The 14,764-nt window shown below is 32.9% G+C and overlaps 1 protein-coding gene across 1 annotated transcript in view; it reads right to left on the bottom strand.

Moving 5' to 3' along the window:
• The window catches only part of LOC145277820 (integrator complex subunit 8-like), a 163,719-nt gene that overhangs the window by 76,059 nt on the left and 72,896 nt on the right, over positions 1–14,764 (bottom strand). Inside the window, exons 11-12 of the mRNA XM_080129719.1 lie at positions 11,101–11,236; positions 10,084–10,148 (exon numbers count right to left, since the gene is read on the bottom strand). Coding sequence (XP_079985845.1) covers positions 10,084–10,148; positions 11,101–11,236 — 201 coding nt within the window. The remainder of the gene's footprint in view (positions 1–10,083; positions 10,149–11,100; positions 11,237–14,764) is intronic.

Below are 14,764 nucleotides of genomic sequence, written 5' to 3'. Positions count from 1 at the left end.
ACTCATTCCGCGCAGGAGGCAATTTTTCTGAACACCCTTCTAAAATCTATTTTAAAACAAGATCTAAGTAAAAAACCTATAGTAATTCATTGTGATAACCAGAGCAGTATCTTATTAGCAAATCATTCTATGATTCATCAAAGCATATTGATATCATTTTATAAGGGATGAAATAAGGAAAAAATTATGTGACGTCTGAAAATAATATAGCCGACATTTTCACTAAACCTATAAAAAGAATAAAATTAAGACATTTTATAACCAAACTTTTTGGAATCTAATGAATAAATCTCTTTTCAGAAACCCAAAAGGAGAAGCATGAACAGTCAAAATCACACCAAAAAAAAATTTTTTAATTTGTAAATTGTCCTGGGCACGACATTAAACTGCGATCATTTCTACCTTATTAACCAAATTAACCAACTAATACCTAACAATGTTTCCAGTTTTTGTAACAAAAAAAAAGAAAAAAAAAAAAGGCCACTTGTTAAAACCCTTTTGCAAACTTCCTATTTGTCAAATAGTTCTTGTTGTATCTTTTTTTTTGCAAACATTTGTTAAAACAAAACAAAAATGTATAGTTGTGAATTTTTGTGCATATGTTTATATGTATTTGAAAAGTATTCTATTTGTATGTTTATATATATTTGAAGTGTTTATTTTTATATGTATCAAAAAAAAAAAAAAAAAAAATGGCTTCTTTTTGCACACAGTATATCAATATATTAATAATTCTTTTTGACCAATGAGAATAAAGACAAATTCCTCCAAAACCAGAAGAAAAAAAAACAAAAAAACAATTATTTTATTGGTTTATTTTTCTTTGTTCATTTATTTATTTTTTTTGCATCAGCAGTGAGATATCTACTTTTCTTATTTCCTTTTCTCAAGTGAAGCCAAAATTGAATCCAAAAGGATTTTTCCATTATATCCAAAAAAAAAAAAAGGGGGTGTAAAATGTTTTTGACTTCTAATGGGGGTAGTCATTTAATTGCCACCCACATCGGCAAAATGTGGCAAAAGGCCGGAAAGTGGGAACCCCGCAGGCTCCCCTAAAGAAGGGGCACTCCTGCAATTTTAAAAATTGCCTGAGTAACCCTGTCGGCATTCCCCGGTCGAGGCGCCTCAGGCAGCAAGCAATAAACTTGCTCCACCGGAAAGCCTGGTGGCAAGGCCTGGGAGGGTGGACCTCCTAGGTATTACCCAGGCGGCGTACCTCAGTCCAACACATGCTGGGCCGGTTCCCGGCCCTTCACCTGAGTGTCAAGTGACGAATCCTTGACGCGTACTACCTTCTCTCTGCAGCCGAAGCCGCTAGGAGACCTTCCCCATCAGACTTCTAATGGGGGTATGAGACGAATGGATTCGCCAATCATTTTTATAACCAACGGCTGGGCTAAACAACCAATGAAAACGTTTCAAAATTATTATAAAAATTGTTGAATTTTGGATTCAATCAGTTCGCCGTTTACTACGTCACGGACCGCATTTAATTCTTGGTCGCCATCTTGGTTACTGATCTGAACTACGCCGCCATCTTTGTTCAAAACAATGTCTCAAAACTTAACAGTTCGTATATATACTTTTTTCGACTTTTGGTATGCTGTTTTTATTATTAACTAACAGGGGTACCCGTCGTTGCTCGACTGGGTGAGTGTGTGTGTGTGGGGGGGGGGATAAAGCAGAACAAAAAGGAAACTTAACCCTATTCAAATATATAAAAAAAAAACTTCTTAATTTCTTCAAATATAAAACCAAAAAACAGGGATTTTAAAAATGGAAAAAAATCTTTTGTAGGTATAAAAGAAAAAAAAAGGTGGGGGTTGGTGGCAGGTAGGCTTGAACCCGGAGCCTTACGACGACGTAAGCAATCGCTATTCAGCAGTTAACATTTTCTGCGGGACAGTTTTTAATGAGATCAAAAATCCGGTTTGTTTGTTTTTACTCAACTTTGGGGAAAACCAGCTCCCCCCCCCGTTTATTAGGGGAGTGTCCAGATGAAAGCAATTGTCTGATATGACGGTGAAAAGCAGACACTGACTAAACGTTTACATCGCTTTTTGGAGACCACCCGGCTGTGGACGAGGGAACAGCCGATTCGAATCCAGTTTCGCTTTTTTATACCGAAAAGCAAAAGAAACACACGGCGATCTAAAAATCTGGAAAAAATAGCGCGTGAAAGTCGGGAAAATTAAATACACACGTGACCCCTGTTCGTAACTCGTAAATATTATCATTCATATAAAAAGTTTTAAGATGGAGTGAGCCAACCAAGAAGTCCGGCGAAAAAAGCCTTTTGCAGACATGCATAAAAAGCGAACATACATACCCACATTTTTGCTTTTATATTTATAGATTTTATTATTTTTATTAAAAGTAGTAAGAGTACTATTTTTACTATTAGCATTTTTATAACATTGTTATTACTCTTATATTATTAGTATTAGTTCTAGTAGTAGTCATAATATTATTATTATTATTAGGGCTATTCAGAAGTATAAGGACTCTTAAGTGTAACTTTACTGGTGTCATGTGAAAACTTAGCTTTCATGTTGAATTGTTCAGATTAACAATCTGAGCTTTCTGTATTAGTTTCACATAAATGAACCAATTTATATGAAAGAAAATATGAAACTTTGGATAATTAAAACATTTTCACAGCAAGGATAGGTTTTCACCTAACACAGTCGCCTATATTTCTGAATCACCTAACATTAGTAGTAGAAGTAGTAGTTTCTTATTAGTTTTACACGATTTCCAACATTGAATAACTACTATTACTGCTATTAATGATATTGTTCTTTTATAATTCATTGCACACTATGTTAACATGGTTTTATTAACACATATTTCTATAACAAAAATGTTCGCACACACAACATAAATTACATAAAATAATCTTTAAAAAAGGTTTTGCACGATTGGTTTACTGCATGTATTGTGTTTATTCTTTTTGTTCACAATTATACTTTTTGCAAATATTTGATACTTCGTTATTATTATTATTATTACTGACATGAAGTGACAGTAACCAACTTACTACCAGAGCATATTACTATTATTATTTATGACCTTCACCTTCACCGAGGTGAACGATTTATATGACCTTCACCGAGGTGCGCGACTTGACACACAAAAATAAACCGCCTCTTAATCACCTGCTAACGCACGCGTCACTGTAACGTCCAATGACAACAACAACAACAACCTTCTCACTCGACCTGCCTTTATACCACTATCTCAATCCCTTCTCTTGCGCATGCGCCTGTAGATTCCTGACAACCTCGAGACTTCCGCTTATAAAAGCCCAAGTTTTGTTGTCGCGCATGCCTATACAAGGCACAAACACGAGGGCGTTTGTTGTGTTGGTAAGTACTACATTATTATCAACATTACGGATGTATAAGCGACCCAGACTGGTGTCAGTTGAAAATCGTTCACTGCTGTACAATTGTTCCACTTACAAGGCCATACTTCCTATTTTAGCTTCATTTGGCTGAAAGCCATGTTTAAGCATTTGTTTTATTTTATTTTATTTTTTTTGTTTTTTTACATCAAAAGTATTTTTATTAATTGGCGCAATTGATAGAGACGTTGAATCGGTTCCAGATGAGAATTGTCTGAAGATAGTGGTTTCAATCCTACCCAAAGCCGGCCAGAGGCTTACTTGGCCAAAACGTGGTGAGATGACAACAACTATAGAAGGCAGTAATTGCAGTGAATGCAGTCAGGAGATTCAGAGTTCCTATCCATCGCAGTTACCACCTGATGAAGGCCAGACGAATAGTTGGCCGAAACGTTGTCAAGCAACTAACAAAAGATGAGGATAATAGTCCACAATAAAAAATTTTTAAAATAAATAAATAATACTCATCTCAATAAATTCCAATTAAATAATATATAAAAATATTTTTGATTAAAAAATATTTCAATAAAAACAAATGTTCACACACACACACACACACACACACACACACACACAATAAAAAAATTATCAGATAACACTCTTCGCTTAATTATTTCAGAATTTTAAAGTGGAGAATCATATCCTAATTAAGATTTTATGTAAAATTATCCTCCATTTCTGAGTCATTCTAAGGCAGTTAAACCAAGTTTTCGGCACTAGTTCCTTGCATCATGTGGAATCTTTCTAAAATATTTCTAAAAATAAAGAAATCAATAAATATTTAAGGAAATAATATATTTTTATATCCATTTAAAAACATTGTATTCTATTTTTCAAAAAACATCAAATATAGTACAAAATGTAAAAAAAAAAAAAACAAAAAAAAAACATTATTCTATTTTTCTATTAGGTTGAGAAGTTCTTACGGAATTTTAAATTTTGATTTCAAATGCTATATTTTCAAAATAGTTTTCGTTATAATACCTTTACTTCATATACCATTTTAAAGAGCGTTTTTCACTATCTAGTTGTTTAAATTTCAATTGTTTTAAAACAATTTTCTTTTCAGAACGTTGAATACAAGATGGAAAAAAGCAAATTCGCACAATTTTCTTATTTCAATTCAAGCTAGGCCGAAAAGTTGCTGAAACAGCTCATGATATCAACAAAGCATTTTACCGAGGAACTACTACTGAACACACAGCACAATAATGCTTTAAGAAATTTTGTGGCGGCGACGAGAGTCTTGAAGATGATGAGCGTAGTGGTCGGCCATATCAGATGTTGACAATAAATGAAGAGCTTTAGTCGAAGCTAATCCATGCACACCTGTTCGAGAACTTGCTTCTGAATTAGACATAACATATACAATGATTTCCAACCAGTTGAGAGATTGGAAAGACAAAAACATTTAATAAATGGGTGTCTCACGATTTGAACGACAACTATAAGAAACTGTTATGACGTCTCATCTTCCCTTCGCATAATGATCTGTTTCTCAACCAAGTTGTGATTTGCAACGAAAAGAGGGTTCTTTATGACAACTGGTATGTCGATGAAGCCTCATGATATTTCCCAAAGCCAGTGTTGCACCAAAAGAAGGTCATGCTGACTGTTTGGTGGCCTGCGACCATTCTCATTCATTAGTTTGTTTTTTATGCAGGTAAAACCATTATGGCAGAGAAGTACAATCACCAAATGGATGAAAGGCATCAGAAATTTTAACAACACCCAACATTAGTCAACAGAAAATGCCTAATTCTCCTCCACAACAATGCCCGACCGCACGTTACTAAACTGACCGTGCAGAAGCTGAACAAATTGGGTTATGAAACTGCCTCATCCGCCATACTCTCCAGACCTCTCACCTACTGACTACCACTTTTTCAAGCATCTTGACAACTTTCTGAATGAGAAATGCTTCAAGCACCAAAGTGATATCAAAAACGCCTTCAGCAACTTCATCGCATCAGAACACAAAATTTTTATGTTACTGCATAGACTTGTTTTACTTTGGCAAAAGTGTGTTGATTCTGATAGTGCTTATTTCGATCCATAAATTTTTATTTGAGCCGAGATATGTTCATCTGAATATAAAAGTTAAAAACTGCAAGAAATTTCTCGTCAATCTGTTAATAAATATAAAGAAATCAATAAATATTTGATAAATATATTTTTATAATATACAAACAGGTTCAAACCATTGGAAAAAACATTTTATAAAAACATAAATAGGATTTTATTATTTTACGGAAAATTTAATCAAGTATTACTAATTTTTGGAAAAATATATTTAAAAAAAAAAATAATAAAATTTTTGTACAAAAGTGTCACATTTTCTTGCCAATTTGTTTTACAATAAAATCTGGAAGTCCGGCTGAGTAACCAGACCATTATTTCTTCAAACAGAGGTTTTTCTTGGACGTACTTGGCCCTTATATAGATAGAGAATTGCATCAGCAGTGAGATATCTACTGGATCGATAGAAAGACCCCACCATTTTTCCAGTGGCCTTGGCAACAGATTTAATGTATGTGTTCCATTTAAGATCAGGAGTAACGGTCAAACCCAGAAACTTGTCAAAACATGAGGCCTCCCCAAGACGAGAGCCATTCATTTCAATTGATGCCAGATGTGGATCAGAGCGTTGATGATATAAACATAAAAGCTTGGTTTTAGATGCATTAAAAGTAACAAGCCACCTCTTTCTCCATTGTACCACTTGCTCAAGATCAGAGGAGAGAGAATCGGAGAGAACTTGGTTGTTTAAGGTCTTAGATGTGCTACCATAGCTAGTAGTGTCATCAGCATAAATGTCTATGAATGATGTAAGGATGTGACTTGGAAGATCGTTAATGTAGATCAGGAAGAGAGTTGGGCCCAGGATGGACCCCTGAGGGACTCCAGCATTAATACTGTGAGCTTCTGATTTCTGCCCATCAACCACTCTTATGAACCTATCAGAGAGAAATGATTTAATAATTGAGAAGACATTTCCAGCTATACCGTAGCTGGAGATCTTGCGTAGTAAACCTTTATGCCATACTCGATCAAAGGCCTTTGATATGTCAAGAGCAATTGCCCTAGAAGTGTAGCCTCCGTCGAGAGATTCGCTAATTCTATGAGATATAACTGTAAGCACATCTGCTGTAGATCTAGCAGAACGGAAACCATATATTGTGTGTCACTAAGAAGATTATTTTTGCTGAGATGGTTGATTACTTCTCTATTTAATAGATTCCAGCAACTCATGACGCGCAGGAGACTTATTGGCCTGTACTAAGAGGGAGATGAGCGATCACTTGAATTCTTAAATACAGGGCATACATATTTTCCAGGGTGATGGGAAACAATTCTCCTTAAGACAACGTTTAAACAGTTTTGTAAGTATGGGCGCTAGTTCTGGTTAAAGTCTTTTGAGTACTATAATTGGAATACCGTCAGGGCCGGTTGCTTTACTGGAATCAAGGTTTTTGATTAGCTTAGCAACATCATGTACAGATATTTGTATATCACATAGCATGTTTTCTGATACAGGAGGAAATATGGAAGAAGGCGGCCTTGGTCGCAAAGGATAGAATTAGCTGCAAAGTTCTTGGCAAAGAGTTTGGCTTTGTCTGATGCTGACGAGATTACCTCAGGTTCATTTATGATAGTTGGGATAAAACACACGCTTCTGTTCAGGATTCTGTTTGCTATTCGCCAAAACTGGTGAGTACCAAGCTGCTGCTCAGTTACTTTCGACTTGACGGACTGAGCATACAACTCTTGCGTTCTTTATTTTACAGTGGTTGCTGGCAGTCCTGAAAGCGGCTTTAGTCTCAGTACATCTATTATGTTGGAAGCAACGGAAAAAGTGATTTCTGCGCGCAATGGCAGCAGCACATTTTGGAGAGAGCCACGGCTGGCTGTTAGGCTTTAGCTGGAATTTTTCGAGGGTATGAAACGGTCTATACCTACAATTAACTATTCCGTCAGGTCTGATAATATAGAGGACACATCCTTTTTAAACATGGAATATAGCGGTAGATCTGATATAAATGTAGGGAAGCTATTCCAGTCAGCCATAGAGTATCGATATACTGTACATCTGAGGACTTATTACATTTCATTTTTATCTTAAATGATACAACAGTCGGTGTGATAGTAAAGCCAAGATAGACAAAGGAATCCACATTATCTAGGTGAATTCTGCCCAGTGTGAGCAACTGCCTGGTATTCTGGTTAATTAGTGAGGACATAATCTTTATTTTGGAGGCAATGATGACCATCTTTAATCTGCAAGCGACAGTCTGCACCTTCTCGCTAGTTGATCTAAACAAGACAACATCAAACGCCCTTGTGACCTTGAAAGATTTTGTTGAGGACATAATCAATGGCATAGTTGAAAAAAGTGGGAGAAAGAGCAAAATCCTGTCGAATGCCTGACCTCACCTAAAAAGTTTCTGACTCTTCAGTTTATGATGGTATATGGGCCCTCATAGAATGATAGTAACTTTCAATAATACTCAAAACTTTTGCTGGCATACTAAAATTATAATACTACTAAAATTATAATATTACTAAAATTATAATATTACTATCTGCCTGCGTGATTCACCAGAGTCAAATGCAGCTGTGAAGTCAATGAAGCAGAGGACTGTGGGTTGCTGAAATTCCCAACAATTTTCAACAGTGTGCTGAAGGTTGAAGATCTGATTGGTACCACCCCTGCCTGGTTGAAAGATGTCTTGAGAAGGGTGTGTATATGTCATGGATACTTTGGAATCGATGCAACAGGAGAACTGCAAAGACCTTTGCCATAACATCAAAAACGCTTATTCCCCAGTAATTTGAGCAGATTTTCCTGTTGCCATTTTGGAAGAATGGGAGAAGCAGTGCCTTGCTCCAATTAGTGAGGAATGTTTCAGTGCACCAAATTGCCTTGGAGACTTGTAATACATGGAGGGCAAACACCACTTAAGTGTTCGAATGACAGCCATAGAGTCAATCAGATAGATTACATATAGTCAATCAGATAGATTACATATAGTCAATCAGATAGATTACATATAGTCAATCAGATAGATTACATATAGTCAATCAGATAGATTACATATAGTCAATCAGATAGATTACATATAGTCAATCAGATAGATTACATATAGTCAATCAGATAGATTACATATAGTCAATCAGATAGATTACATATAGTCAATCAGATAGATTACATATAGTCAATCAGATAGATTACATATAGTCAATCAGATAGATTACATATAGTCAATCAGATAGATTACATATAGTCAATCAGATAGATTACATATAGTCAATCAGATAGATTACATATAGTCAATCAGATAGATTACATATAGTCAATCAGATAGATTACATATAGTCAATCAGATAGAATACATATAGTCAATCAGATAGATTACATATAGTCAATCAGATAGATTACATATAGTCAATCAGATAGATTACATATAGTCAATCAGATAGATTACATATAGTCAATCAGATAGATTACATATAGTCAATCAGATAGATTACATATAGTCAATCAGATAGATTACATATAGTCAATCAGATAGATTACATATAGTCAATCAGATAGATTACATATAGTCAATCAGATAGATTACATATAGTCAATCAGATAGATTACATATAGTCAATCAGATTACATATAGTCAATCAGATAGATTATACATAGTCAATCAGATAGATTATACATAGTCAATCAGATTATACATAGTCAATCAGATTATACATAGTCAATCAGATTATACATAGTCAATCAGATTATACATAGTCAATCAGATAGATTATATCTTGGTGCGTGTGCATTGAATGAACTCTGTTCTTGATTTCTGCACTTTTTGAGGCATGGTTACTGGCAGCGAATTTGGCTCAAATCACACACTTTGAAGTTGGAATCTAGCATCCAATTCAGGGTAGAATTTTATCGCCAGTTCTCTTTTCCGACGGAGAATATCCACCCAAAACAGTATGGCAGGCCCTTAAATCTGCTATAATCGACTTGGTAAATGAGAACTTTGGTGTTATGAATTGTAATCATCATGGATAACAAGAAAAACTCCACCACATAGAGCAAGTGAAGGGTGTGCTGTTGATAGAAACACGTACTGACAATAATTTGCAGGAGAAACTGAGCGCATGGCAGCCTATGGAGACTCTTGTATACTTTACCAGATGGTGAAGTGGGTAAATCAAGGAGCGACAATGTGAGCAAACCACTTTGTTCACATGATGAGGTTATCATTATACAGATTTGAGTGACCAATTGAAGTGCTGGAAAGATCACTTTGATCTGCTTAATCTACGAATGTATATGTGACCCAAGCCAATAAATATGACTGCAACACTGCACCCCCTATGTTGAATGAAGTGAAAGATGCTTTGCATCACCTGCAAAACAACAAGGCTCCTGATGAGGATGGAAATCTACAATGCCATGCCTCTATGGTAGACTATATATATACATATATATATATATACATACACACACATGCACACAAATATTTAAAAAATGTCTTTTAATCAACAGTTTGTGAAATTCAGTATGTTTTTTTCTAGAGATTCTATTTCCATTATTGTTAAATACAATTGATATTTCTAAAGGTGTTCTTACAATATACTTATATAAAATGAAATGAACATAGAAAAAACCTTACCCTGTAAAACATTTGAGATATTCTTGCTCTCCAGGATTTGCACCTTTCATTGCATGTGACAAAACCTAAATGTAAATGAAAATTTTAATTGTTTTTTAGGTTATTCAATATTTATTTTCTGAAAATTTATTTACTTTTAAGCAAATAAAATGTTTTGTAAAATAAAAATGACTGTTATAAATACAAACTTACTTTAAATAATGGATATAATGGGGGAAAAATGTGTGTGTGTGTGTGTGTGTGTATATATATATTATATATATATATAATAAAAGAAAGAACTAAAAAATAATAAAGTCTCATCACCATCTAAAAATATTTGAAATTTATTTTTATTTATGTTGTTGCATCTTTCCTTAACCTATAAGAGTCGCCTTCACCGAAAAACTCCCCACTGAGGGCCCAATATGCTGCCCCTTCATTCTCTATTCTCCTACAGTCACCCTTCTGTCTCAACCATAAGATGGTGACGTTAGTTTACAAATATACTTGGTCTAATCGATTAAACACTCTCCTAATGTGATTTCAACCATTCAAAGGAAAATAATCCAAATTCAAGTATCTTCAAAACAAAAGATTTTATTTTTCTTTAAGATTAACAAACAAAATTCTTTGATATTCTCTTTTTTCTAAATCTCCCTTAGCGATTTTAAATACAATAGTTTCCACAATCTTATACTTGCAGACATTACTATTTACATGATCGTAGTCATCAAGCAGTCTGCTTATTTTATTCATTTAGTGGTTTGTTGTTCTGCCTGGTATCTTTTGCAAGTCTTCTTGTCAATCTAAGATTAACTGCTTCTTTGTGCATTTAAAGTATTGTCAAATATTTTCAGCTAAAATGATGGTTTCATTTCTTACTCACGAGATCATTACTTTATTATTATTATCTTCTGAAATGCAACAAAATATTTTTATTTCAAGCCATTACAAGTTGGAAATTTTGCAATCTGTATTTGAAAATTTCCAAATAAATTCTAAAAATACCATCTTTTATATTATAAAATCACGTACCATAAGTAGGAACTCAGCAGCTTTCTGTCCTCCCCGTCGCATTTCATCCATAAAACTTGACATCACAACACGACCATCCATCACTTCATAGACAATATTACAGGCACTTACTTGTAGCATAAGGTTGATCATATCACTACGATAGTAGAAAAAAGTGGGAAATTGACAAAAAATAAACAGATTTTATCACAAAATAAACAACCCTAACATAAATTCTCAATATCCAAACTATAAAACTTCAAAATCCAACGAAACTGCAATCTCATAAAGATTGCAAAAACAAATACTGCTATGAATTAACAATAAAAAAAAATGCTATGAATTAACAATAAAAAAAAAATGCTATGAATTAACAATAAAAAAAAAATGCTATGAATTAACAATAAAAAAAAAATGCTATGAATTAACAATAAAAAAAAATGCTATGAATTAACAATAAAAAAAAATGCTATGAATTAACAATAAAAAAAAAATGCTATGAATTAACAATAAAAAAAAAATGCTATGAATTAACAATAAAAAAAAATGCTATGAATTAACAATAAAAAAAATGCTATGAATTAACAATAAAAAAAAATGCTATGAATTAACAATAAAAAAAAATGCTATGAATTAACAATAAAAAAAATGCTATGAATTAACAATAAAAAAAAATGCTATGAATTAACAATAAAAAAAATGCTATGAATTAACAATAAAAAAAAATGCTATGAATTAACAATAAAAAAAAATGCTATGAATTAACAATAAAAAAAAATGCTATGAATTAACAATAAAAAAAAATGCTATGAATTAACAATAAAAAAAAATGCTATGAATTAACAATAAAAAAAAATGCTATGAATTAACAATAAAAAAATGCTATGAATTAACAATAAAAAAATGCTATGAATTAACAATAAAAAAAATGCTATGAATTAACAATAAAAAAAATGCTATGAATTAACAATAAAAAAATGCTATGAATTAACAATAAAAAAAAATGCTATGAATTAATAAAAATATGAATTAACAATAATAAAAAAATGCTATGAATTAACAATAAAAAAATGAATTAACAATAAAAAAAAAATATGAATTAACAATAAAAAAAAATGCTATGAATTAATAAAAAAAAAATGCTATGAATTAATAAAAAAAAAATGCTATGAATTAATAAAAAAAAATGCTATGAATTAACAATAAAAAAAATGCTATGAATTAACAATAAAAAAAAATGCTATGAATTAACAATAAAAAAAATGCTATGAATTAACAATAAAAAAATGCTATGAATTAATAAAAAAAAATGCTATGAATTAATAAAAATATGAATTAACAATAATAAAAAAATGCTATGAATTAACAATAAAAAAAATGAATTAACAATAAAAAAAAATATGAATTAACAATAAAAAAAAATATGAATTAATAAAAAAAATATGAATTAATAAAAAAATATGAATTAATAAAAAAAAAATGAATTAACAATAAAAAAAATTTGAATTAACAATAAAAAAATATGAATTAACAATAAAAAAATATGAATTAACAATAAAAAAATATGAATTAACAATAAAAAAAAAAAAATGAATTAACAATAAAAAATAATCACATGGAAATTTCTACTGATGAAAAGTTACCTCCCTTATGTTAAGTGAGGATGATTTCAATAATGTGAGAAAATTTAAACAAATATGTCTCAGTATTATTGCAGCAATTCATGTAGGTTACAAATATTGACCCGGTTTTCAAATAAATAGATCAAATTTTTAAGATAATGAATAAAGGAAACTTTCAAAATTGACATTTTTTGCTGATATTAAGGATTTAGGCTAGCAATTCATGTGCTTTGCTTGTGGCAACAACATAATGAGATGGATGGATGGGTTATTTAACCAGCATATCAACCTATGTGGGTCATTTAATACTCAGAAGGTTAAGTTATGTTTGTTTGTTGTTTATTAGGTAATTTGATTTTGCTGGAAAGGTTGTTTGGTTGTATTTTGTTTGTTATTTGGATTTTAGGTTTTTCTGAAGTGGTTATTTGGTTGTGTTTGTTTGTTGTTTATTAGGGTTTTAGATTTTGTTATATAATCTTGTTTCTCTTAGGAATTTCAGGATATTGCCAGGGTCCACTCTGTGAAAAAGATCTTTCAGACTACCTTCACGGTAGTACCTCATTCGTATCTGCTGGAGATCCACGCAGTCTATCAGGATATGTTTCACTGTGTAAAGCTCATGACATGACACACAGAATGGGGCCTCTTCGCCTTTTAACAGGTACGAGTGATCCTGGTGTGTCCTATTTGAAGTCTTGTCATTACTGTTTCTTCTCTTCTTGTCTTCTCCCAGCTAGAGGTCCCGCCCTCCGTTCTTTTCCCGAGGTTGGGCTTCACCTGCTGGAGCTTGTTATTCTTGCAGGCATTCCATGACTCCTGCCACGTGGAAGTGATGTATTTGTTGATTAGTGGTTTGTAATCAGTGTGAGGTACTTTTGTATTGCGGATATTCATTTTTAAAGATTTTTTTGCTGCTGTATCAGCTTTTTCGTTGCCTTTGAGTCCTATGTGGCTGGGAATCCAGCAGAATACGATGTCAGTGTTTTTGGAAAGGGAGGTGATTCTTTTTAGGAGGTTTATGATTAAGAGATTGTTCAAGTTTTTGTTATATAATGACGTTAAGACTGAAAGTGAATCAGATAATATTAAGTATTTGTTTGACTTGGTTTTTTGGATGATGTCCAAAGCTAGGTCTATGGCTGTTGATTCAGCACTAAAAATTGAGCAGTTGTCTGGGAGACGTTTTTGTAGTATAATGTTGTTAGATATGGCTGCACTTCCAGCTTTGTTTAGTTCTTTGGAGCCATCTGTGTAGATGTGTGTCCAGTTTTGATATTGTTCGAATATATTATTGAAGTTATTTGTATAAGTTAGGGGATGTGTGTTGTGTTGGATTTAGAAGATTTTGTTACATTCTTGAGTTTTAAATTTACCGATAGCTGTTTAATTAGCCAAGGTGGAGATTTTGGTTTGAGGGAAACCTGGATTTCTGTGGTATCTATTTGGGCTTCTGTAAGAAGGTCTTTTATACGTAGGCTGTATGGTTTAATAACATTTTCTCTCCCATTGAAAAAGTTTGTGTGTTGTGGATAGAAAACAATTGTTTGCAGGGTTTGATGGACATGATGAGTTTTAAACAGCATTGAAGGGCTAGTTTTTTCCGTCTAAGTGTCAGTGGAGGTTTGTTAGATTCAGTGTATAGGCTTTCCACTGGTGAAGTGGTGAAGGCTCCGAGAGCCAGTCTTAAACCTTGATGGTGTATTATGTTTAGTTCTTTTATATATGATTCTCTGGTTGCCTCATATATGAAGCATCCATAATCCAGCTTATTAAGGAACAGTATAGTTTAAGTAGTGTGATTTTGTCAGCGCCCTAGTCAGTGTAGGACTTTGATCAGTTTAATGGCCTTTGTGACATTTTGTTTTTAGATATTTTATGTGAGGTATGAAGCCCAGTTTCCTGTCGTATATTAAGCCCAGGTACTTGTGTTGTCCAACGACAGGGATGATATTGTTATCCAGTTTTAGGATGGGATCATTGTGAGTTCTTTGGAGTTTACAGAAATGGACGCATTTTGTTTTTTCTTTTGAGAATTTAAAACCATTTTCTGTGGCCCATTCGTT

The sequence above is a fragment of the Euprymna scolopes genome, chromosome 6 (genome assembly GCF_053919585.1).
Source record: "Euprymna scolopes isolate OS-2025 chromosome 6, ASM5391958v1, whole genome shotgun sequence".
Classification (NCBI taxonomy): Eukaryota; Metazoa; Mollusca; class Cephalopoda; order Sepiida; family Sepiolidae; genus Euprymna; species Euprymna scolopes.
Note: the sequence above shows the minus strand (reverse complement) of the source record. Positions and strands in the feature narration are given on the sequence as shown.